Here is a 26,798-nt window from a genome sequence, read left to right on the forward strand (position 1 = left end):
CCAAGGCTCCTGAACCAGAAGTATGACCCCCTGAGTGGGGACTTTATTGAGGCCAAAACAAATCTGCCAGGTACTTCCATTTAGACCCTGGTACTTGCAGTGGAGTCACTCATAGTTCCCAGTAAAGTCCCAACTTCCTGGGACTAATTCTTTCAGACAAAATGCACCTTTAAATGAACCACATCTCTGAGAAAATCATGTTGGCAATCATGCATACCTCCCGTCTGGCCTGCCGCTCTTTATCTTTCTCAGCACGGACCCTCTGCTGTTCAGCTCGCTCAGCTCGACGCTTTTCCTATTCAGAAGACAGAATGCAAAGATGTCCATCTATGTGGAAATGTAGCTGGCGTTTTAGTAGTTGACATTTATTTTTACGAGGACTGTTGCGTTCCCCATAGGTGAAATCTCACAATTCGTTCTTTAAGAGCGATGAGTTCCTCCTCCTCTTTCTTCCTGCACTCAAAGTGAGCGTCGATCAGCGACTGCAGCTCGACCAGGTCTTTGTTTTGACGTTTCTTCTGGATGTCCTTTATTAGTGGACAGACAAAAAAACATGAGGTGCCTGGAGAGAGACTGCTCTTTCTGCAGCAATGTCGTGTACAAATGTCAAAATTAGAGTTTGAAGCTAATAGGGGAAATCTGTTTCTAAGAGTGTTTTCAAGCTCTCTTAACAATGTTTTCAACAGAAAGTTGTCTGGTTTGTCGGTTGCAGGTCGCTGTTGACAGAATACACTACACTCTTTCATGGTTATATTATGTAGTACATTATATTAAGTACAACATAACCATATTATGGTTATGTTGTACTTAATTTACTGTACTTCTTTTTAAGGATAGAAATCCTGGTCTTATCGATCTAGAAAGCAAGTTGCGTCTGTGTGACTGTCTGTGTGTCTGTGACAGGTATATCTAGCTGAGTGTTAGTCAGATCACCCTTAGACTTTGAATATGGGTTGAGCATGGCCCGATGGTGTGCATCCTTGATTTATTTATTTTTTGAATTTTCGCTGATTTATCACGCTACACCAAGCAGGCAGCGGCTCATCAGCAGCAGCAGCTGCGCTGTCTGGAACGGGGAGGTGGGAGTGAAGAGGCTGCCCTCACTGTGGGTGAGACATTTTCACACGGTTTACCGCAGACAATGGTGTTATATTGAAACGACGAGGTGTCCATTCACCAATACGTAAGTACATATTTATTTTGCATTAGCATGCTAATACTACTGTTTCCAAAGGTAAGCTATCGAGGCTACAATTAGCATTAGCGTAGGGCTTACATAATACAAACACTGTGCAACTTCATTAGGCACAACGTTAATGTTTTCATTTTGGATTAGTTAGCAGACAATAGTTTTTTTTTTGCAGAAAATATAGCTCAACTTCTAAGTGTTGAATACGTATTGACCTCTCATAGCTTTGAAATAATATTCTGGATTGTTTTACCTCAAATTGGTAAAATGACTATTCTATTCTACTCTATTCATAGATACAGTATCGTTCAACAAAAGTCATATTACGTCAAAGTCCACTTTCTCGCCATCGGGGATCTTTGGAGCAGAAGGTCTGTTGAAAGACATAATATACGCATTTAAGTGAAAAGTATCACACATATATGAACCATGTATCATCCACAGGAAATACACAATATATACTCACTTGAACTTCGGCTTCTCTTCTGGTTTTACAGCAACAAAACAACATTAGGGAGGCAAAAGGGACATCAGACAGTTAGATAAATAAACACGGGAAGATGTGAAGAGTAAAGAGCTGCTGGTTAATCAGGGGAAAAAAATATCCATGTGGACAAGATGAGGGCTGCAAGTTGGTCCACACCTCCAAAGGATTGTAATGTAAGTGTGCAAAAACAGTGGCCTGATTACTGTGTATGTGCCTCATTTTCAAGTGCTGAAAATACACAGTAATACTTTGCTAGATTGCAAATAAACATTAACCCAACCTAATACAGGCTGATTGATTTAGCATTAGCAGCTAGTGATGATATCACAGCATGTATAGCAATGTGTGGCCACGTTAAAATGATCATATTTCAGTTATATAGTGTGCTACAAGTAGATTTGTATGTCTTATTTACAAGCAATGTAAGCAAAGATGACTAATAGATAGACTACACCGTGTTTAATTTAGCTGACACAGAATTTCTCATCCACTCCATTTGTTGAGGAAGAGTAAGTTTTAAAGCTCTATTTAAAGCATCGCTGAGTTTCTTTATTATGGTGCATTTTCTCTGAAGTGAGGGTTACAACACATTAATGAGGCCACTGAAAAATAAGGTTACCTTACTTCTTCACTTGTTAATTTGTTTGAGCATTAGTTTGCAAATCAAACCAATATAATCAAAATACATTTATAATTAGGATCAATATTCCGTGTCATAAATCACAACATAACCTATGTAATAGGAACAATTTCACAATGTATGCAATTATTGTTAATAATGTTTTATTTTTGTTGTGAAAAAATCAGGAGTTCGTGATTAGCTCTTCATGTCTTTATAGAAGATTAATCTCTTAAAAATACAATAAGCAAAACAGACAAAAAAAAATGGAAGGAAAACTCAGGCAAAGCAACAGCGACTCAGCAGGAAATACAAAGTACCATCTTGATCTCCCTCCTCTGGCAGGACACATTCATGCAAGAAAGAGAAGAAGCAGAAGTGAGAGAGGGATCTGTAACCATGACTCAGCATTTCTGAATCCACTTCCTCACTTCTTCTAAAGCGACTAAAGCGATACAGTCTGCTCATTGTTCCCTCCAGGTAAATCGGTGAAACAAAAAAAAACCATTAACAGTTCTAATTATTCGTGTGTGAATTGTGCGAAGGACTCCGTAAGTGACAAGGAAATCAGACGTAGAAAGAAGAAGAATTCAAAATCAACATACCTTCCTCGTCATAGGCCTCTGCATGCAGCAAGCGTAGAAAGCAAGAGCAGAACAGAGATCATTAGAGATCGGACTGGGCAGCCGGTTCAGCTCATGAAGCACATTTACAAGATTGGGGTGTTTGTGCTTTTATTGTAGAAATACAGGCAGCCACTGCACAAGTCCCATTATTATTATAATTTATGCATTAAATCTACAAGGCAACGCTTTTCACTGTCAGGTTTGATTATAGCTGACTTTAAATGAATAAAACGCACACAAATGACATCTATATTTGGTCAAAAACAATTTATCAATAAAGATCAGGAGGTTTTTATTGATTTGTTGACTTGACTTTGACTTAGGGAGGCCACCAATTTGTGGTGGCCTACAATGACTCAGATTCACCCTTTATAAAACAGCCTTGAAGCAGTGTCAGCGACAGTTCTGCACACGTACCATTAAAGCCCGAGACTTGTGCAGCGGCTCCGTCTTTGCAGAAATCAATAAAAACAAACTTTTCTATTGCAAACATGAATAGTGAAGATGACCGCATTCCACCACAACACCCACATGTAAATGCTTTTACAGCGCTTTCGCCAGTCTCACTCTATGTCTACACACAGAAAGAAAGATGCTAAACATGGGGAGAGAGAAAAAAAAAAAGGGAGGTGAGGAGAAGTGGCTTTTACATGACTGAAATTACCCATCATCCTTGAGTTTGCCAAAATGCAAACAGAGGACATTATGACAAAATGGATAGAAGGCCACGGATGAGATGGGACAGTTGATTCATGTAAAAGCAGCTCATTATTATCCTTCTCGCTTTCAAATGATGAACGCACAGCTCATATTTAAAACACACATCTGACACTGGAAAACAAAAAATGATCACTGTGGTGGTTCAGGGGTTTGTTTGAGAAGCCCAAAGACACCAAAAGTGGCCCTGTTGTGCCACAGTGATGCGTGAAGCATATTAGACAAAAGTACTGTGTGGTGATGTTCGGGAATAGGGCGATGTCTTAAAACTGATGCTGCTGGTGTGTGCGCTTACATGCGACTACAATACTAATTGCAGTCGCATGTAAGCAAAACTAATGGCACTGGCATGAATGAAATCTTCGGATTTGAAGGTAGCTCGTGGCATATACAGTATATAGTCTATATGTTTTCTCTAAAGTTAAGATTTTGTTTTAGGCTATCTAAATTATCTGGTGTGCATGTTCTTGATTTACTAGACAGTTATAAAGAGGGGGTGACTCCAGTGGAAAAAGTGAAATAGAAGCTGCTTTACTGTGTAATTATATTTTCTACTTTCTGCTCTTTTTTTAAATAATTTATTTGGTCTTTAAGGTCTTGCACGTTACATTTAGGAAACTGAAAATACTACAAAAGTACTATTGGTTTTCTGAACCTTAGAATAAGCCTTTGTTATGTAAGCAAAGGCCTTGCTTTCCTTGAAGGCCACTATAGTTCCCTGATGCTCATGAACAAGAGGGGTAAGTGGTCCTATTAGATGTCAATTGTTCTTACAGTCCCACAGGGGGAATTCCTTCTCTGCATTTAACCCATCCTCTACTAGAAGGCTTCCTAGAATTAGGAGCAGCGAGCAGCCCCTGCCAATGGGGGTTTGGTAACTGGCAACCCTCTAGGTCACAAGCCAAGTTCCCTTTCCTGCCCATGGCCAAGTCCAGTTACACACTGGGCCTTTAAATTGTAACATAATTTTAAGTAAATTACTAAAATATGATAAGTTTCTTCCTAAAAGAACACATCCATTGGACCTGTGTCTTATTTACAGACAGTTTTATCTGCAAAAAAATAAATGTAGCATTAAATTCTACACAAAGTGGCTTCAAATCGTGAAAACTCCACCTTAATTTAAGTTTCAGAATATTGAGCTATAACATTTGGCATCAGACTCTGCTACACCATTCATAAAATGAACTTCTTGGCAACACTGGCATACTATCCTCATAGTTGAGTCCAATGCCTCTTAATAAATTATCTAAACATTTTACTTGGTTCTATACACATTTGCAGTGAATGTAGAGGACTAACTAAAACAAGGAAAGCAGTTTAATTGTCATATAAGACTCAAGACTTTGACTTATAGAGCAGGATAAGTTTTACAGCACATAGGACACAACTATCCTAGAACTGAGTGCTGGATGTCCTGCGTGGAGAAGGGTAAAATGCACTGCCCGTGCCACATACCTTCCTCGTCAAGAACCTCCTGCTCCGGCTCTGGTTCTGGTTCAGGTTCAGGTTCAGGCTCTACCTCTGGCTCTGCTTCTACCTGGGCCTCCGCCTCAGGGGCTACTTCTACTTCTACAACCTCCTCCTGGGCTATGGGCACGCAGCACGCACCGAACCGCCAGGGAGAGGGAGTGTGTCGGAGAAGGCCGTTAACGAAGACCACAGACACATTACAGAGCCATTAGAAACCAAGAGTGAGAGAGATTACTTTAGTGACAGAGAGAGAGGATGGATGATGGAGTGAGGAAAAGTGCTGCTGAAGAACAGAGGAAAGAAAACAGTTGATGATGATGATGATGATGATGACAAAGTCAGTCGACCTTTCACACAGAAGCCATATTGAACTGTACACCTGAAAACCAGCTGGTTTTGTGTTGATATTTTTTTACATTAACAAAAGATACTGGAGAACTCATTCTTTCACCATATTATGGCGACATAATTCAAATGACAGCTAGTCTGTCTGATAATAAATAAAACTATATTTGCTAGTTTTATTTAGCTAAATATGCTATATTTATCAAAATATAAAAAAAACATTGGTGACAATTTAGATTAGGGAACACATATTCACCATTAACTAGGTGCTTACTAGCATGCATATAAGTCGCATACTAGCCTTTAATAGTAAAAGCACATATTAACACCTTATGTAGGAAAAATCTTAATTTGTGGTAAAATAAGGTGTTAATACGTGTTCAATGATTACTAATAAAGGGCTAGTATGCTACTTGCACCTAGTTAATGGTGAATATGTGTTCCCTAATCCAAAGTGTTACCAAAACATCAATAAAAGATCAATTATACATAATTTTTTTAGACACTTCATATCTGACCTTCTGCATGGATTTCATCAAAAGAAAAACAGTTCACATACATTTAAATTCAAAATACAAAAAAACACATTTACTGTATTTTTTGGATAAAAAACAATTATAAGTAAACTCAAAGGTGTGACATCTTGTCTTGATATAGCCTCTGTTACTCGCTCGCTATACAATTATACTGTGTATATTTCTTACAAATATAAGCAGATATACCTACTCTAGTCTTACAAAATGGAAAGCTTTGAAACTCACTGGTCTCTTTGTCAACATTCCAGGCTTAATCGCTGCACTTCTAACAACTGCCGATGTCCCGATTACACCCTCCAGATAGTTTCCATCTCGACTGTTAAAAATACGGCTGTTGTGTGAACGAGGTCAATGACAGATTGGGACCGATGTGACATTCACAGATAACCATGTAAACATGTCACAGTCAAAAGAAAAGAAATGTCAAATAAACCCGTGAGAGGCTTGATCACATTTTTTTTCTTAACCACGTGATTTTAAACCTCAATCTCAAACAGGAAAAGTCACCTTTAATTCGGAAGTGTTTGACTGACGGCAGGAGCTGGGTTAGTTTTAGAGCGCAGAGGAAAACAAAATATGTGTTTTTGCGAGAAGAAAAAAAATTATCGCTCATATCTGAATGGTAAAACCCTTGAGGAGAGTGGTAGATATTTGGAAAAATCCAAAATATCTGTGCGGGTGTTAGTGTCAAATACTTCAAATTAAAGGTGAAACCAGGCAGCGGACAAATTAGTGCGGTAAAAAAAAAAGAAAAAGGTCTTAAATGTTTAACTGATCCTGTCGTCTTTACCTTCCTCCTCTTCAATTTGGGAAAGAGGAAACAGAAACAAATATGACATTGTGTTATTTAGTTTCACTATGTGTAAGAATGAGAAAAATAACCTCATGTCTATGAGCTTGAGACATGTTTAAAAAGAAAATTGAGGTGCTGCATTTATGGAAATCACCACTGTGGGGTGACACAACATATAGAAAGAGCGGAGCTTCATTTGTCTTTTCAAATTCAGTTACTATAGAGAGAGTCTTTATTTTCATTGTGCAAGACAATGGCATTGATGGTGAATTATTCTGAAAACACACAGGGGATACACAACAAACAAACAAACAAACAAACAAACAATGCTTTATAAACTTCATTCATTTTATTTTAAGCATTGGAAGAAAAGGTGTCTACAGAGTCTGCCCAACTGATGGAATATCAGATACAAAAAAACAAAGAAACACACAAATAGAGACACAGAACAACAACAGAGGGACAAAAAAGACAATAGAAAAGACAAACACGTGGGTGAACAACACGACACCAACGAGACACAGAGTGATGACAAAGATATAAAAAAATAGCCTAAAAAATATGTGACGGCTACAAAGTTTAAGGGGCCCAATAACAAAAAAACAAATGTGTCTGAACGGTTATCACTTACCCTCAAGCTGATCCCTGAAATACAGAAAAAGAAAAAGAACATTTTAATAATGAATGTTTTGAATCGTTCCAGTATTTGTCGAGCGTTGTTGGCCATCACTTACACGTCCTCAGTGTCAGACATGGTGAACGCAGGCTTCACACCTGAGGGCAAACACAACAAACGACCCCGTGAGTTCACGGAATTGAAGTAGCCGCACGAGCGACTCGGCCGATATGAAAAGGTTAAACGTTTGATCCCTTCAGAGACATTTCTGTCCTGTTCTGCTGCTGAGATTCCACACTCCTGCTGCTCCTGTTACACTTTGTTTTCATCAAACAGTGAATACACTTCTGTGCAAACCTTTCTTTCTGAAAATGTTCTGTTAAAAAGCAATATTATCAATATTTTTTCCAATCTACATACAAGAAATTAGAAAATACAGCTGGAACAATTGCTTGATTATGGATTATGGTCGGTTGGTGGTTTGGACAAAACAAAGGTGTCACTTTGTGTAATCATGACTGCCATCATTAGTAATGAAAATGAACTGCCTTTTTTCATACAAAACATCCTTACCTCAATGAAATGCTGTATCACATAAGCAGTAGTAGATTATTATTATTGTTATTTCTATCTTTTGGTTTCACCTTTCGGGCTCGCCACAATGGATCATCTGCTAGTGATCCACATATATGATTGGGCAAATTTTCTTTATGCTGGATAAACCTACCTGACACAACCCGATCAATGGGGTTATAAGCCAAGCTCCCTTTCCACTGAGCTGCTCATAAATACCGTACTTAAAAAACATTTAATTCAGGACATATTATACAGCAACACGTATCCCGACTTTGTGCCAAGCTACGCTGAGCTATGTAAAGTTGATCCAGGCTCATAACCCAAGTTAATCTAAAGTCTGAGTCCAGGGTGTGCATATCAGCCTGCAGGATTGTTGAATAACACAGGGGTTTAGTGAGAATCTGAACATATATCAAGCTTATGGAAGACCACAGAGCAAAAGCAAATTCATTTCAACATACTACAGATGGTCAAGAGCCTTTGCGTGATTTGAGCTGATACTCCAGCTGTGTTTCTCGCTTCAACACCAGCTTTCACAAATAAAAAAGTATAAATGTCTGGTATGGTGAATATTGCTCTCGGATGAGCCTGGTGAAGGTCCACCATCACCACCAGCCAAGTCAAAGCTGAGTTTTTGGCTGTATCTCCTGTATGTTTTGAAAGTATATTAGATGTATATACAGTATATATATATGCATATATATAAAGTGCCTTTGGATGACTCCTTCACACTTTGCGGTGACCACAGCTGCAGGGGACTTGAAGGATTAGTTCTGACTCATATTTCAACCCATCAGCTGAGGAACAGTGTCCAAATAGCTGCTTTAATCCCTCAGCTCGGTCCAGCAGGAGGATCCTCTGTACTCGAGCAGCCAATCGGCATCCACGTCCAACAAACGAGCTCTTTGATCAACTTACAAGGGCCTGCTGTCGCACCTCTCTCTGTGTGTCCGGCAGTCGCTCAGTACATGCCGACACTTCAGCGCGCCGTATATTTAGTGGCCTGCCACTTCATTTCTTCTGTATGAGAACATCGAATGCTGAGAAGTGTTTCTGAGTCTTTCTGAAACCAAAACTCTGTGCTGAAAGTGTCAGACCGATGGGACAGGTGACACTGCAGAGGAAAATCTCATCCTGAGCCAATCAAGATTTAGATTTAAATACCAACGGGGAGACAAAAAAAAGACCCAACGTATAATGATAGATTGAGGATGAGTACTCTGCGTCCAACACAAAAAAAAGATCAGGAATTTAATTATCACAGTTGCCATGCCTTTTTATAGTCTATTAAGAATCTTTTATGTCTCGGGGGCTTGAGATGTAGATGGAAGAAAAAGAGATGGAAGCACAACCTGAGCTGAATCTGACAAGGATCCACATATTCACACGTTAAAAAGAATCACATTTTTTTAGAATATGAGGAATCTTCTTTTACGACAATGATAAGCACTTCATATAATAGTCATTTGTCTGTGGTGCACATTGTCAGCTGCTGATCTGTGAGCCTTTCTAAGCCACGAGCACACCATGCCTGAATCCCATCCTGCATTGTCAGTGCAGCAATTGTGTTTTTTTCTTTCTTTTTGTTTCTTTGTTATGGCAGGTAAAACAGTCAAAATCTAAATTAAACTGATGAAAAATAGCAGCTGTCACCGTTCACAGCATCATATGAAGTCCACTTCTGATCATACACTATTTTATCATTTATGCATTAAGTTAGTTCCTCCTTATGTTCAAAGCGATGTATTCATCATGTTAAATAATGGCCTATTTTCTTGAAAAGTGTAGAAAATGTATAAACCTCTCATAAACCCCCTGGGGCAATTACACCAAATCTTACATTTTCACTCATCTGTTCATCAATCTGTGCTGACGAAACTGGACTCCAGCTCTTGAACTGAGTGTCAAGCATCACAAACATAAACTACACATGTCTGACATGCAGCAGAACATGTGTGTCGTCTATTTTACACATTGCTTCAGCAATGTTAGAGGACAGTCAATCTGTGCTTTCTCTGTGTGACACAACACCTGAGGATTATTCTCTCCTCCTGCAGCAAATCAACAATAAAATCAACTAACAAACAAACAAAAAACACATATTTTGACTTCAAATAGAGAACGAAATAGTCAGAGTCTATTTTCTTGTTTAGTTTTGATGACCAATAGTAGGTAGTGTCTATAGCCAGCTTACCTTAGAGGGAAAGAGAAGCTCCTCCAACGATGAAAACGAAGGTCTGTAGTTTGCAAGCTCTGCTCAGAGAATAAGTCCTTGTGTTATACTGATACTTGAGCTCATCAGGCCCTTATTGGCTGCGCGATGACAGCGAGGTGTGTGTGTGTATGTGTACCATACTGTATGTTTATGTGTGGAAAAGGTGAGGAAAGCGGGGGTGGGAGGGTAGGTGAGGTGGGGGCGATGGGGGGGGAGGTCAGCGATGACCCTGGAGAAGGAGATGGATGAAATACTGTGGATGGAAGAGGAGGGCTCAGGTTTTGGAAAGGAGCAGCTGAGAAGATTCTGTTTCTAAATTTACAGTGATAGAAGGCTAGCGGTGGGGTGGTTGGGGGGAGGCTTGGCATCCAGACAATGGACGAAAGAGTGTGTGTCCGTGTGTGCGTGTGTGTGTGTGTGTGTTTGGCAGCCACATCATCAACTGGTCATTTACACCCAGAGTAAGTACACTACAGAGTCACACAATAATGGAATATTAATAGGACTATGAATATGGACTATCCATCGCAGGGTCCGCCTTTCTCCGCCTTTAACCCTTATGTCAGCTGGGATTGGCACCAGTGTGACCCGGCGACCCTCGTGAGGAGGATAAAGCAGTCGACGATGAATGAATTAAATGAATTAATTATGATTAGCGGCTCCAGGGTTTGCAAACATGAGCCAATAAACCAATGGGGGAAAAACTGGCCCCAGGTCTCAAATTGGGCAGCAGAAGTAAGATGAATGGATAAGCAGTGGGTATAATTTGGTCTTGGTTCATAGCTTTAGGCAGAATTACAGTCATTTCTCTGAACACATGAAGCCTCTGGGAGGTTTCACATAAGTAGAGGCAACAGAGGGATTCACCATGGTGTCTCTAATTAATTAATTTTTAAAAATTAATTACCAGGTGTTTGCAGTAATGAGTAGTGAATAATGTATTTTTGTCCCTGGTTTTGCCTCTCAGGTTTTCATATAAAAACGTACTGTATACCTGCAGTGCAGCCTTATCGGAAAAACTTACAGTCCCAGGCTGTAAAATCACTACAAAGTTCTCTGCAAGCATTGAGGGAAATATAAAATAAAATAATCTACAAATGTACTCATGTACAAATCAGTTTCTTGCTTTACAACAGCCATGTTTAAACTAAGTATTTGAATGGAGTGGACCCATACTGTATGAGTTCAGAGAGTCAGGTTTTTGAAGTTTTGTAATCAAATACATCCTCACCTACACAGTTACATGTAAATAAAATAAGTAGCCTATTGCCCTGTGGGCTAACCAGTGCTCTATCCATATTTCTAGGTCCACTTCCAAACTTATTAGCCAATCGTCTTAATACCATCCATCCATCCATCATCTACCACTTTAGCCTCCACCAGAGGGTCACAGGGCATGCTGTGCCTATCTCAGCTGACATAGGGCAATACGGAGTACAGCCCCGAAAGCTTGGCAGTCCATCGCAGGGCCACACCCAGAGACAAACAACAATTAACTCACACTCTCACATCTACGGTCAATTTAGAATGACCAATTCACCCAATCCCCAAATCTGCATGTTTTTGGACTGTGGGAGGAAGCCGGAGAACCAGGAGAAAACACATGCACACATGGGGAGAACATACAAACTCCTTGCAGAAAGGCCCTTGTTCCAACCAGGGCTCGAGGCCAACCCAGGGAACCCAGGTCTTCTTGCTGAAAAGGCGAGAGAGCTAACCACTACACCAACCGTGGGCCCTAGTCTTATTTTTGTCTTTTTAAACATGTTGTCTCTTTATGTCTTGGTTCTCTCACTCTGCTGTCTAATCCACCATTCTCCAATCTTCTGCGGTCATGTCATTTCACCAAGCACCACCTACATCTGAGTCTAGACTTCTGGTGGGTTTCCTAGTCACTATTCAGAGGCAGATGTCCTTGCCATGGATAACTCCACCGAGTGTTCAAACTCCAAACTCTGTAGAAACTACAAATTATTATTTTCATTCACTCATCTCCCCTGACTGTACTGTTTCTTTGTGCATATGTGAGCAGACATCTTTTGTCTAGTTTGTCTAGCAAGAGCATTGCTGAGGTAGTAATGGTAGAGTTTTATGAGGTGAATGGCTCACGTCCTGCAATCATACTGGATGCTCTCCTGTGGCTCTACAAGTGTGTCCTCCTTCCCTCAGGTGGAGGTGGCTGCAAGCCGCCTGTAGGGGCTGCACCTCAGCCGTCTCAGGTGGCCTGGAAACCCCCATCTGCCCCTGCAATACTCAGTGAAGGCAACAAATTTATTTTTGGAGTGGTCACAGGCACTGCGGCTCACTCCCTAAGGCTCTAGTTCACTTCAGGATGAGACGGCCCTGTCGCACTCTGAGCTGGGATTAACAAGCAGAGAGCAGTTTGTCACAACAGCCGCTCGCCGAAGGTAAACCAGTCAAACTCAGTGTCTGTTGCTTGACCAAGCTGATGGTGCTGCAGTGTGTTCCTGACACATCAGACCGGCGCTAACCTGCAAACGATGCTTAGTATTGGATAGCGGAACATGCACGATCTGATATCTTAAATGCATGATGCATATCGGACATGATATCGATTACAGGAAGAGCTTGCAATGCAGTCATCACCATGTTGTATGTCTCTGCACAATGCTGTGCCGCGAAAATGTGAGCATGAGTCAGCAAATGACAACCTGCACAAGAGCACACTGATCATACCTTTTTTAAATCAACTTTAAACATATGAATTGTGTGTATTATTTCTTTCACACTGACCAATTTCAGCCTGACCAGCCAAACACAAGGCTCTGTCTCCACTTTATGTAGGTGTTGATCTGATTCTGTAGACGCCTGCTGGTTAATGAAGAGCTTGTCCATCGTGTTGTTCAATGGAGAACCTAAAGGTAGCTCGGTTGAGGTCATGGCACAGTTTAATCACAAATCTAATCTTATACTTTCCTCTTTTGAGTTCCTCCAGTGGAAGCCTCCCCGTCATCCAACCCCAGGGCCTTAAAAGGGGGGACATCTAATGTGTCATCTGGCTGTCTTGTCACTGTCACTGCAAGAGTCACTTTGAAAACAGGGATTTGTGTTTGTGCTCAAAAACACACAAACACCTCTGTATATCTGCATTTCAAGTCTGGCTGGGTCTTCTACACATTAAACGTTCACGTCAGAAATGGCAACCCGTTAGCTTTTATTAATCTGCTTCATTTCAAAGTAAAGTGGCATAAACATAAACTTCTAGATAGTTATTGCTCTGAAACACAAAGCTCAAGCTCACAGTCAGGCTGTTTGTACTGAATGAGTGCAGGACAGCAGGCAGCAGGTGCTCGGTGTCAATATGTTCGCTCATATTTCCCTGCATCTAAAATTAGACAGTGGCCCTTTTGCCCTTAGTGTCACCCAAAAATAATTTCTTTCTGTCTGAATACAGACCTCAGACAGAAATGAATCAATTCTACAATACATTACAACCAAGCAGCTACATATCATGAAGAGTTATTTATAAATTATTCTAAAAATACAGTGCAGGTTTTGATAACAGCAGATTTTTCTGTGCAGCTCTGACACCTTGTCTTAATATAACTGGAAGCACAGGGTGTACGGTGTGTTATATTAATTATCAGTTACTTATGCTTCTGACCTTTGAACTCTATTTTACATACCTGTAACATCACAGACCAACTGACATTGCTGACATTTCTAAGATCTTATATAACAACACTACTTATACGCTAACGCTTCTCCGACTCTCATCACCCATGTGCACAGTATGCGCCATTAATCTCCCTTTGAGTTTACTTTTATTTAATGCCAGGTTAGTTTTAAATATGACTGTCTCCTTGAGAGACTATTTCCATAAGTAGTTTGCCATCATTTCTAAGTAGCCTTGCCATAAGCAACAGCTTTACATACCTTTCTATTTCTAAGAGTGACACTTCGTGTAGCCATGCAGCTTCTTCAGAACACAATTAAGAGTTTTGAAAAACCTGCCGTCATTCTCTAAAGTCAGCTGCAGACTAGTCCGGGTTAAATCAGTACAGTTGGTCCACAGCTGAGTAAACTACACAGGGATCACAGTAGATGACAATGGGTCTAAATCATCCAAAAGCTAAATACTAAGCAGACAAACTCCAGGAATTACTTTGACTGATTTTATTTCATTGTAATCAAATGTATTCTACTACTGTGTAATAGTAGTAGTTTGAGATATTATTCACAGGATAAAAGAACAAGAACACTGATCCATTATAAACACAGAAGACACTCACTTGTAAATGCATTTTTTAAATGATAACAGGCTCAAATGAATTTTGTCATTTCATTACAATTTCAGCGGATTTCTAACCTAGAGCTTACATTGAGAGAATGGTGACGTGATAGTGGCTGACAGTTGTGCAGTACCAAGGATTTTTCTCTTTGATAATCCAGAATTTGTTTTACAAATCCTCAAAGAACTCTGTACCTGTAAAGGGAAAAGAAAAGAGGAACAATTAACATTTACATTCATACTGGTCATACACAATAATGCTAATAGTAATCATTTCATTTATATAGCAAAAACAGAGTTGAAAAATTGCCAAAACGTGAAAATAGAATATCAAACAACAAAAAACCCCACTAGAAATAATAATAAAAAAAAATGATAAAAGTAAGAAGAGATTTAAAATATCACACTAAATTTCGCATTATGACTGTGTGATTTATGTTCATATCATTCCTAGCTTCCAGGTGATTGACAAACAGCACATAATGTAAACAGCATGTCATTAAATCCCAACTCTGAAATCTTAATAATTTTGTAGTGAACCATAAAAGCAAACATGCTTTATCCTCAACTTTAGCAAGAAGATGAGTATAATCTTCATGAGAGTTTATGTTGTATCGTGTCCCTGATTTTCTCTTTTCGTGTGAAACATTTTACATAACATTGGACGTGATTGTCCCTTTATCAAGAATACATATGGTGACAGACTCTTTTGAAGATTAATTTGATTGTTTTGTATTTGCAGGTGTACATGTGTGTTTTGTCATACTGTGTGAAACAATAGACTAAAATGTCTCATCTTTTTTTACAGGAGTTTGAAATGCTGATGGATGTCAGCTACAGTAACGGGCTGGAGCCTGACTTTTCCCAGCAGTACCCTCCGCCCTTACTGCCAAAACCAGGCAAAGACAATGCAAAACTTCAAAAAATTAAGAAGAAGAGAGCCAAGAAAAAAGGCAGTCTCTCTCAGACTCCCGTCCCTTTCCGCACCTGTTTGTCGCCTGTCAATGAAGCGAGCACAGACCTTGAGCACAGTGACCAGTCGAGTCCACCAAAGACACCAGATTCTGTCTACATGGCAGACTCCTCACTATCGAATTTTCCCTTCAACTCGCTTGATAATCACTCTGCATCTGCATTTCCCCAGCCTCAGAGCACCCCCCTTGGCCAAACTGGTAGTTTCCCCCCCAAGTCACACCCAAGTCTGATCAGGGTTTCTGAAGAGCAGGTGGCTCCTCTATACGAGTGCTCCTCGTTTTTATTCGATGACGCGTCTCCTTTCATGATGCCACCTTCGGCTTCACCACCCCCATCGTCATCCGAGCAGGTCCCTGCACAAATTGTTCCATTACATTTAAACATGACAATAAATTCCCATGGGTCCACCACAATAGTCTCTCCAGTCACTGTGTTGCAGTCCAGCCCTAAAATATCAACTCACAGTCTGACCCTAGCCCCAGCCACCCCCAACTGTGGCCCAGGCCCGGCACCTTCTCAAGTTACAAACCTACCTCCTGTTCCAGTGCTGCTATCACGTTCAAACACCCAGGCACAGCCTTTTGTTCCCAGCCAGAGGGAGACAAACCCCGTTTCAAAGGACAGCTCTCAGAGCCAGATGACATCTTCAATTACCAGATCTTCCATTAATGGCAACTTTGTTCCAACCCAAAGTCCCCCTGAAATAACTGCGTCAAAGATATCGCTTGTTGAAGCATTGAAAGAGTCCAAATCGGACACACCACAAAGCAGGATTTATACATCTAAAGCAACGTTTTATGAGATTTCGAAACCTCCCTCCATGGAGGACCTAACACATTTAAACCCAACCAACCATGGAGCATTGTTATCTACCCTATACAGAGACAAAGTGGCTGTGTCAGTAATGAAAACTGATCAGAAAATGCCTGTATCAAAGACCCACAGTGGAAGACCTAAAACCCCCTCTTGGAGACCATCGGTGTCCACACCTATTTTTGAAATATCAAAACCGAACCCACTTTTATTCACTGCAAGTCCTGCTTTCAACTGCTCCCAAGATGTACAGGTCCCTGCTACGCGTTATGGAACATCACAGCTTAATTTAGCCTTTCAAACTAGCAGTATAAGTAAACCTCCTGTTGCCACAGAGGGACTGAAGGGAAATTATGATTTTCAAATAACATCAAACATCAAACGGTCCAACAATTCCGAAGAGAGAATGATTCAACAAAACGGAAGGAGCACAATAAATGTTATCGTTGCCAATCCTGAACTGCACCACCAAGTGAATTTAGCATCGAGTATCACTGCACCTGAATCAGCTGGGCTCCAACAAACACTGATGGAACCTGTCAATAGCAAACCAAAAACAGTTGCAGAAAGTGAGGCTTCATCTCTACCAAAAGTCCCAACATTTTTGACGCTATCAAACAATCTCACACCAACGACAATGATTTCAATGCAAACTGCAACTAGTCCAAGCCCCATGTCTTCTGCTTATTCTCCTCCTGTGTTCGGAGCACGCAAATCCTTAACGTCGCTATTGGAAACTCAAATGACCTTAGCCACCTCAAAGCAAAAATCACGATCAACATATTATGGCCTTACTCCATCAGAGTATGTGGCCTATGGCGGGATTAGGAATATAGCATCATATCACAGCCCAGCAGCGTGCAGGGTTAATGAAACCTCATTAAACAAATCACAGACAGAAGTAGCTGTAGATGGTTCAAACAACCCTGAGTGTGATGTGAGAAAACCGCTCACTGGACATCAGGATCTTCCCTCGTCATTGGACGTTTCTTCTGCACACAGTTTGCAATCTCTGTCATCTCCAGAGGCGTCACAGCATCCAGCTGACATGATCGTCACATGCAGCAAAGATGTGTTTGAGGAAAGTCACCCGGACGTTCACAGCACCGGAAATCAAACACTGAAAACATCTAACATGGATGCAATAAAACCTGAGTTTCCTCTTGGCTCGGCACAGAAAATAATTCAACAATCCACAAATGAAGCATCCACACCAAAAGCCTCACCATTACCTAAAGCAGGTGAGGTACACGCACAAAGTGCAGCACAATATACAACACTATGCCTGACTGATAGCAGAGGTATGTTGAGTTCTTCATCATCCTTACTGAAAGTAGACTTAAATGCTGAGATAGAGCGTAGTGCAAAAGGGAAAGATGCCAAGGAGAATCTTGAGAAAACACTCATAAAAACAAAAGAAAACACAATTACAAATGCAAAACACCAGTCAGGACTAATAGAGAATCCACCGGTCAGATCTTATCAAACTGCTAATGGCATCAGTCCAGCAACAACCAGTGGATTTACTGTTCAACTCACTGCCAACCCTGATCATAAAAACGTGGGTGTTCAAGAGATTGAACTCTCAGGGGGTGCCATTCTAAATAAAGCACCCATGGTAGGAATACAACAAGCCACACCATTGCCCAGTAAAGTGTCTATGGATACTGTCTTACTTAAACAAAAGGAAGAGGTTACTGAGCAATGCAAAATGGGAAACAATGATATTATACCCAGGAAAAACAAAGGTAGCAGGTTGTCTTACATGGCAAATTATACTGACTATATGCTTGACAAAATACAAACTGCGACCCAGCAGTTTAAAGAACCAGTAGCTCCTAACACAGAACCCTGGTTGTCACACAAGCAGGTTACAGCCTCTGTATTCTCTGCACAGTCCAGTATCTGCACAGTATCTGCAGACGATAAAAGCACCAAACAGCTCACTGAAGAAACTCAAAGTTACAGTCTATGTCAAACAGTAGAAAACAACAACAGTTTTACTGGAGCAGGGCTCTCTTTGAAATCTGCAGTTAATGGTACCTCATTAGGTAAACCAGCTATAGAAACCAAACTCCCTGTCCTGTCCATCACTGCAACCAATATTATTTCAGACATTCAAACCCCTTTAGATACAGGCTTATTAGATATGCCAGCAAAGCAATCCCAAAGGACAAACAAAGTTAGTGATCATTTAATTGTGAAGACACAGAATAGCATGGAATCAAGTGGCCAAGATAAAGTTGTTCAAGGAGCACGTTTCTACACAAACAAATCCAAAACTTTAGAAGAAATGTCACAAAACATTGAAACCACTCTTAATATCTCTACTAAAGATGCAAATCTGTCTAGCCAAACAATTAAAGATGCCAAACTCCCACTGACTCATGTTAATAGTAATTCTAACAGATGTAGCAGCTCATCAGCAGACACAGACAATAATCTACAACCTTCCAATGAAAAGTTCAGTTCAAATCAAGCTTCTAATCTTCTTAAAGGAAATGTAGCACTGACCACAGCTGGTAGTGAGACAAAACCATCTGATAAACTCTTCTCAGGCCAACCAGGAGGTATACATGGTGTTCATAACGGGCCTGCTGCAGAAACTACTCTGTCCATGAAACCTAATTTGGGCAATAAAACCAAAAAACCTCAAAATGAAGCTGCTCTGCCAATTATAACAAATCAGTCAATGACCTGTAAACCAGCACTTAATACTGTGCAGGTCAGTAAACAGTCTGTGCAGTATTGTCCGACCATTCTACATGCTGCAAAAAGCCCTCTGCTAAAATCAGAGCGACGATCCACAACAAAAAAACCTATTGATGAAAAATGTGTTCCTGGCTCTGCTGAGCAAACTGGAGCCTTTATGAACTCAAAAGCAGATGGCAAGCATGTTGTCACCACACTTGCTGAGCAAAGATCAGCAGAGCCATCTTCCCCTCAAATTACAAATAACATGGCTTCGAAAAGAAAATCCCCTGTCGCCCGGCCCATTAAACACCCTGTTACATCCAGTACCAAGTCAACAACTTCCAATTCTACTGATCATATTACAGCTAACATATCTGATGTCAGCGTAGAACTGCAGACCATTACAATTCCAGGTCATATTAAGCTATATGAAGATAATGTTCAAACTTCTGCTAATCTAGTGAGCTCTGAGACTGCAATGAAACAGCTATGGCAATCTGTCACAGAAGCAAAGAATTGTATAGAAATGAACACTCATATTGTAAATACTCACGCTCTGTCACACCCTGCTTTATTTAACTGTAATACTACAAACATAGCCCAACATAGTTCTGCTAAAGAAACAAAATCTTTGACTAAAACAAGAGCTTCCCCTCTACCAGAGCCAAGAGTGCGCACTAAACCTATACGGACTTATACTCCAACCATATTACAGGGCTCTCAAACTCCAGTCTCTTTAAGTACTAGCACAGAAACAAAAGTCATATCAGCCATTATGAAAGACCAGAAACCCCCTCTAGTTACACCTCTTCAAAATAATACATCTACAAGTACTACACCTATACGGACCTATACTCCGACCATATTACAGGGCTCTCAAACTCCAGTCTCTTTAAGTTCTAGTACAGAAACAAAAGCCACACCAGTCATTATGAAAGACCAGAAAACACCTCCAGTTATGCCTCTTCAAAATAATAACTCTACAAATACTATTGAGTCCTGTGCAAAGTCATTCACAGAGAATATCTCAAAAGTAGAAACAAAACAGCCCATCGGCACTTCAGTCCCTGAGGTAAAAGAACATTCCCAAACACAAGTCTTAAAGTCAATCATAGCATCAGTTTCCAGTAAAGAAGAACTGCCTTCATTGGAATTTGAAGCTATTGCTCCCACCCACTCTGATGATACTGTTTTACCTAGTAAACCTACTCCAAAAGCACAACTTTCCACTAAGCAAGTAGAATCAAGACCTTCATCTACCATTGTAGAAACAAAACCATCAGTTGTTAACTATGATTCTTCAAAGTCTACCTCCAATAAAGCCCAGATTAGCTCACAGACTAGTAATGTTCAGGCCTCCACAGGGCTACTCATACACAACAGTTCCCCTGCAAAGCCAGCAACAGATACTGTCATGAAACCATCCGTAGTTAAAGCTACTGTGATTGACTCTGCCAATCCTGCCTCTCTGCCTCAGGCCTCAGTCTCAGTCAAAGCTCCAACCCCAAACAGAGGAACATCACCGTCATCTCAGCAAAAAGCTGGACACAAAGACAAGGACATTCAGAAGACCAAAGCCGCGACTGCACAGATGAAAGCCCCAGCAGCCGAACCCTCCATGAAGTCAGCGACATCACCTGTATCTTCAACTGCTGACAAGAAGGTCGCTGTGGCAGAGATCTCCTCTTCAGCAACTGAGCCAAAGGCTGCCCAGAAGCCAAAAGGCCTGAAGGGTAAGCTAAGTGGATGGACACGGCTCAAAAAACACATGGTTGTTGAGCCAGATGAACCTATGTTTCCAGTGCAAGAGGCCAAATCTACGGTTGATGAGAGTGGCAGCAATGAGAAAATGGGTCAAGATGGTAGTGATAGGACTTCAGTAGATCAATCTGCCAATCGGGAAGTGCTTTCAGACAAAGATGCTCCCAGAGCGATGAAAATGTGGGATGCTCTCCTCTTTCAGATGTTCTCCACCAAAGAACGAATAATGCAACAGATCAACACCAAAAAGAAAGAGTCAAATGAGAAAAAGGCATCGAAAGAAAATCAGGCAGAAGTTCCCACTTTTGTCAATCGTCTGCCTATTTTACTCTACAGTCCCCGTTTTGATGCCAGGAAGCTTAAAGAGGCAGCAGAGAAGCCACTGAATAAGATAGCAGCTGTGTTTGAAAAGGGGCTGATAAAACGCAAATCCCAGGAGGAAGAACAAAAAGACTTCAACAGAACTGCCAGAGGATTTGGTTCAAGAAACAAAACCGACATGTAATTTGAGATGATGTAAAAGCCCAATTTGGAGTCGTGGATTATTTTAATGTTGGGTAATTCATCGTGAGATAGGAAATTCTAGTGATCTCAGCCAATTAAAATAAGATCCCTTTTCAAAGCAAATTAATTTGACTGAACAAAATTCATCAAAATAAATGAATACAGTATCTTCTTATGGGTTTTAGTTTAGGTCATTGATCATGTATATGTTAGTGTATAAATAATGAAGCTTTAACCATATTCAAAAATATTGCAACAGCTAATACAGGGGTGCTGTCTTCGCACGTTTATGGAAATCAAATTAGCAAGTAATATTGCAACACTACTTGGTTGTATTTTTAATTTCTAGAGGGTCTCAGAGATGTAGTGTTGGATGCATGAAATGTAGATTATTCGATAGATGAAATTTTAATTTGTCATGCTCTACCTTTTTCTATTTTTTTCTAATCAAAGTGGGGCTTTTAGTGTACACCGCTGGCAGGCAGTTGTAATCTGTGTAATAAATAGGGCTTTTACATTCCTGGAATAACAGGGCAGGTTGGTTTTGAAAGAAAGAAACTGGAAGAACGAAGGAGAAAAGTTTAGTGAGAACAGATTTAAGTTGCAGTAAGTGATGTATGGATGGACATATTTGGGGATCTGTCTAGAACAGGGGTGTCAAGCTCGTTTTCACTGAGGGCCGCCACAGCATAATGGTTACCCTCAAAGGGCCAGATGTAACTGTCATACAGAATAAATGTAACTAAATGTAACCAAATAATATGTAAACTAAAGGTAACTACTCTGTAACATATTGCTAAATAACTTTCTGTATTTATTACTTATTCAAGTTACAAATATGATGCATTATAGATGTAACAGCGATGGTGATGCCGTCACTTTGCAGGTAACGCAATTGCCATGCATTGTGGGAAATGTAGTTTATGGTCAACGCACGCCTTAAAGCAGCATAGACCTATTGTAACACAGATTTTTAAGACCAATTAATCATGACGTGGCGGTTCACATCTGGCCCCCGGGCCTTGAGTTTGACATGTGTGGTCTAAACGTTTGGGCAGGGCTATAATTGTGGAGGCGAGCAAAGTTGTGTACTGGGATCAGTTTGGCTTCTACACCATCTCCTGTTGTCAGTATGGGTGTTGCAGTATCTGACACTGTGCCATGGTTATGGTTATGCCAGGCAGAAATCTTAACAGGGATTTGAATGTATTCATTGCTGTTAGAGGTTGCTGAATACAGGTTGCAAACTTTTGCGATCCTCTGACTTTCCTTGTGGTGGCACCATGTTGTTCAGTGGATTAATCATGTGAAAACTCTCCACTGTTTCATGATGTTAGAGGTATTTCCCTGCTTTTTGATGGCTCATCCAGGCCATGGATACTATTACTGAAATGGGATGTACAAGTGAAGATGGTGAAGAATGATGATCAGGACAGACCTAAAGGAAATTGAGTGACATCTGAATAAAGAAGGTAGATAGTTTCCTGTATGTGGTGCATGGTATTTTATGGATTTGGAGTAATTTACTGCTGCCATTTTGTCTCTATAATGCATATCCAAATGTGCTATATTCCACAAGATTACCATCACGGTGTGGAATTTCTTTAAGTGAGGGGAAGTTCACCCCTATATGCTATGGCCCCATTTATTACATTGATGGTAAAACTATATTGTATTTTATTTACTGTGTGATTAAACAAATGCATAAAGCTAAACGTGAACATTGGTTCGTGTTTGATTCTCCTGTTTGTCTCTTGTCACAATTCTTTGTGTGAAACATAAAGGCTAAAAGGCAATCACATCTGGATCTATGTGGTCATCACTGGGATTTTTCCTATATACAGTTAGGACATGCAAAATAATAAAGTTATTAATGAGGTTTTGAGGGACTTCCTTACCAGAATGACAGCTCGGGTCTTTAACGCTGCCGTTGTCGACCTTCTCATACTTGCCGTGACCAGTCACCATAAACTTGTAACCTTTACCAGGGGAGCTCTCCTGTAATTCAATTAAGCAGAACACAATTTTATCAAGTTTTCACCAATATGTAAGGTGAAATATTTTACAGTTTTATAAACAGCATCCGTGTGAATGATCTGAAACATGTTTACTTTGGGTAAGACAATATTTTAAATTTTCCCCACATAGCTTTTGCTATATAGGTCTTCCTCAAATAAATAAGAGAGCAGAAATATCCATTGTATCATTAATTTTAGTTTAGAAAACAGGAGATGTTTTTGATTGATCGTCTTAAAGGGATGTAAGAGGTAAAAATATGTGTAAGTATATTTAATGGCTGAGAAAGCTAATCCAAATGAGGCTATGTCTTCATTGGTTCACTGGTTATAACATTTATACAGAAATAAGTTGTAAAATAGCTGAAAAATTGGGTTTTCCTTGGGGTTTTTACTTTGTCTGTCAACATCTTCAAAAAGTATTTTCATCATTATGACTCCGTTTTGCTTGCTTACTATCTAAATAAATGGAATAATACAGGGTCACCACAACAAATCCACACATTTTGGTGCGAATGCACACCTTTCCATCTCTTCCAGGAGATAATATGTCACCAAGACTCTCCCATAGATTTTTCTTGTTCAAAACGCCTCCTGATTTTATTTCCTGCAAATAAAACATATGCAAAACTGTCATTACTGCTGTTCACCAGGTGAACTTGCTGTAATAAGCTGCTGCTTCCTCATGGAGGCAGGCGTGTGCTGACCGTTAGACCGACAGTCTGAAGTGAACTAGGATGACCACTGCATGAGGAGGTTGGGTGTGGTTGTGAGACAGAAAAATGATGTTGGCTGAAAAGAATCAACATTTCAATAGACAATGAGGGAAAAAAATTAAAAGAGAGATTATCAGATATGTTCAAAACAAAGCGAAGAAGAAGAAAAAAAGGACAAAGGGAATTAATAGAAATACCAAATAAAGCAGCTAAAGCAAGAAAGTGACACAAGTAAAATAATCAGGTTTTATGATTATGAGATCGGCCACTCCCACTTTTAAACCATCTGTGTCCTGCTGAGACAGACGTGTTGACATTGTGCCTCAGCAATGACCATCAGATATCAGTTATCTCACAGCAAGGTAAAAACACATCTGACCTGGTGTGTGTGTGTGTGTGTGTGTGTGTGTGTGTGTGTGTGTGTGTGTGTGTGTGTGTGTGTGTGGTGAACTAAAAGGAGACATATACTCTATTTCTCCAAGTGAACCTAGTTCCCTGGTGTCCTATTGAACATGTCTGTGACATGCTTTGGTCAGAATACCTTAAGGATGAAGCACCACAGCAGTTCAATCACTCTGCCTGTGCCTCACCGTGCCTGTCTCTTTAAATGCAAATGAGACACGGGAAACTATGTCAGCGTCACTGAGGCTCCAGCAGCTAACAGCAGTTAGCATTTGGAAAAGCCATCATTTGCAGACTCTAGCCGGCACATTTCCGTCATATATAAAATGCATCCACTGGACACGTAAATTCTCTGAGGCTGGAAGTTTGTGTAGAACTCTGTGCTGCACTGTGCAGACAAGAATAGAACACTTCACAGACTTCCGCTCTTCCAGATACTATTGCCCTCGCCTGCAATCTCGTGTTTTTAGGGACAAAGCAGAGCTCCGCGAGACAACAATTCCAGGAATGTCTCATTGTGACAAAGAAATGAGTGAGGAAGTCAACATTGCGTGTTTTCTCTCCTGTACTTAGACTGAGGAGGACCACAAAAACATGATTGAGTCATCTTTTTCACACTTTGCCTACTCATAGGACCTCCAGAGTCCCAAATATAAGGATTAAAATAATTAAAAAGTCGATTTTTCTTAATAATTATGTCCCCTTTAAACTTTTAAGGAGGATATCACAAATGTGCTCCCTTGCCCAGTTTTAACCTTAGATGCTGCGACTGAGATGGCGCTTTGGTTCCAGGCTTCGCCGGCCTCAAACAGGTTCTTCTTAGCGGCAACAGGTTCGGGAGGACTTATCACGTCTGTCAGAGCCTGACCACCCATCCTGCCTTCCTTTGAGGAGAGCTGCGAAAAAAGGACACATGACTCAGCGAGTTTACACTGAACACCATGACAGTGACAACTGTGAGGATTATACTCGCAGAAGTTCAGCAGTAAATACTGAGCTCCGTGGGAAATCAGTTTAGGATGATGGTTTCAGGAAGAGCCAGAGACCACTCACAAACTAGTAACATTTTGTGGACGAACTGTTTCAATAAATACTGCTTACTGATTTGGGTAAAAATAATTCCCCATCATAGCAGAGGGTAACTCCATGTGGTTTTACCTCGATAGCATGTGTGTACTGCTCCAGTTTCTTGTCAATCTTGGAAACAGAAACAGTTGGCAGCGTCTTCTTTATGCTGGTGCTTCAGAAGAAATGGATAAATGTTTAACCGCTCACACTGAAAGAATGCAGGTGTTTCAACATATTACCGAACCAAGGGAAGATAGTTTGAATATAACAAGGTATGCTTTATTTAAAGGTAGGGTGGGAGATCATTTTCTGCAGAATTGTTTTACTGTATTTTACTGTCCACCCCCAACTTTTTTTTTTTAATCACCAGCCGCCAAAGTTAGTCACTCACCTTCTCTTCAGAGACTCAGCTCTCTCTATGATCTGAAGGAAGAATGAAGACAGACAACGGTTAGAACTCACGGAAATGATCCTCATTACTCACATATAACTTATATAACCTATAAGATATAGTGGATTGTTGAGAAACTGACAGAAAGCTGCGAGTTGAAGCCAATAAAAGTATTTTTTTTTCACTGCATTTGAGAGTTTGAATGACTCACTAAAATCTGGAAATGAACTAAGTTAGAAAGAGCTGTTGATTCGGTCTCTGTGTAGATGTTTTGAGTCTCTGTAGTTTGTATGTTTTGAAGCAGCATCATTCAAAAAGTAAACGATGGACTTTGATGAAATGTTCTGGGGATGTAGTTCATGGTCGAGTCACTTTACATTTGCTTTGATTCTCTTTGCCGTCTTTGTTGTTTTGACTTCTGTTGAACTTTTTCTCCCGATGCTCTTTTTGTGTCCTTTGCTCAAATGAGTAAAACCAACAGAAACTTCAAACAGAGGCTCAGACCCAGAGGTCACGTGGCCGTGATCCAGCTGAGAAATCAAACTGCAGCCTGAATTTTTTTTTCACACTCACCATGCATTTACCATCTGGTGAGACTCTGGAGTTGATTTCATCCTGTAAAGAGTGTGGTGAGTGAATGAGGAGAGCATGACAAAGCAGATCTAAATAACTGTAATAAGTACAACATCACAATAGGTAAGAAGGCACTTACTGGGTAAAACTGTATGAGGAGTTTCTGGTGGAAAAGCAGGGAACATGTAAATGACAGCACAGAAGACAGCATGTCGATAATACTGTATATCATCACATGTTCATGGAAAACAGATTTACCACTTCACATTCTACAGTGACTCTTTTCTTTATTCAAAGCATGGCTTCTCTAAAACCTAAACTACACAAAATATAGATTTACTGACTGGTCTGTTACTCCACTACATGAACAGCAAAAGTAATCAAACTACATTACTTGTTACATTCATTCACAACTTTAAACACAACTAAATCCGCACATAAG

At 40.3% G+C, this 26,798-nt stretch overlaps 2 protein-coding genes across 7 annotated transcripts in view; one reads left to right on the plus strand and one right to left on the minus strand.

The window, feature by feature from the left end:
* Positions 1 to 26,798, minus strand: part of LOC310936757 (troponin T, fast skeletal muscle isoforms-like) — a 43,091-nt gene that overhangs the window by 1,877 nt on the left and 14,416 nt on the right. Inside the window, exons 1-11 of one of the 5 annotated variants that reach the window (XM_083900891.1) lie at positions 12,947 to 13,169; positions 10,172 to 10,230; positions 7,520 to 7,559; positions 7,417 to 7,430; positions 5,097 to 5,228; positions 2,901 to 2,918; positions 2,616 to 2,633; positions 1,656 to 1,674; positions 1,517 to 1,562; positions 411 to 527; positions 218 to 295 (exon numbers count right to left, since the gene is read on the minus strand). In XM_083900891.1, coding sequence (XP_083757017.1) covers positions 218 to 295; positions 411 to 527; positions 1,517 to 1,562; positions 1,656 to 1,674; positions 2,616 to 2,633; positions 2,901 to 2,918; positions 5,097 to 5,228; positions 7,417 to 7,430; positions 7,520 to 7,539 — 462 coding nt within the window. In that variant the 5' untranslated portion in view covers positions 7,540 to 7,559; positions 10,172 to 10,230; positions 12,947 to 13,169. Of the gene's footprint in view, positions 1 to 217; positions 296 to 410; positions 528 to 1,516; positions 1,563 to 1,655; positions 1,675 to 2,615; positions 2,634 to 2,900; positions 2,919 to 5,096; positions 5,229 to 7,416; positions 7,431 to 7,519; positions 7,560 to 10,171; positions 10,298 to 12,946; positions 14,640 to 23,089; positions 23,190 to 23,729; positions 23,814 to 25,079; positions 25,221 to 25,482; positions 25,565 to 25,783; positions 25,816 to 26,356; positions 26,399 to 26,495; positions 26,520 to 26,798 lie in introns of those variants that run through there. The other 4 variants (XM_083900892.1, XM_083900893.1, XR_014593012.1 and 1 more) reach the window with 4 other exon arrangements.
* LOC310936756 (uncharacterized protein) lies at positions 12,482 to 22,917 on the plus strand. Of its 2 annotated transcripts, XM_083900890.1 has the most exons (3): positions 12,482 to 12,600; positions 15,253 to 17,473; positions 20,404 to 22,917. In XM_083900890.1, exons 2-3 carry the CDS (start codon positions 17,432 to 17,434, stop codon positions 21,190 to 21,192), a joined length of 831 nt encoding a protein of 276 aa, XP_083757016.1. In that variant the 5' UTR covers positions 12,482 to 12,600; positions 15,253 to 17,431; the 3' UTR covers positions 21,193 to 22,917. The 2 variants fall into 2 exon arrangements, with proteins under 2 accessions (XP_083757016.1, XP_083757015.1); XM_083900889.1 differs by having other exon boundaries at positions 15,253 to 22,917.

The sequence above is a fragment of the Microchirus variegatus genome (genome assembly GCF_963457635.1).
Source record: "Microchirus variegatus genome assembly, chromosome: 14".
Taxonomy (NCBI): Eukaryota; Metazoa; Chordata; class Actinopteri; order Pleuronectiformes; family Soleidae; genus Microchirus; species Microchirus variegatus.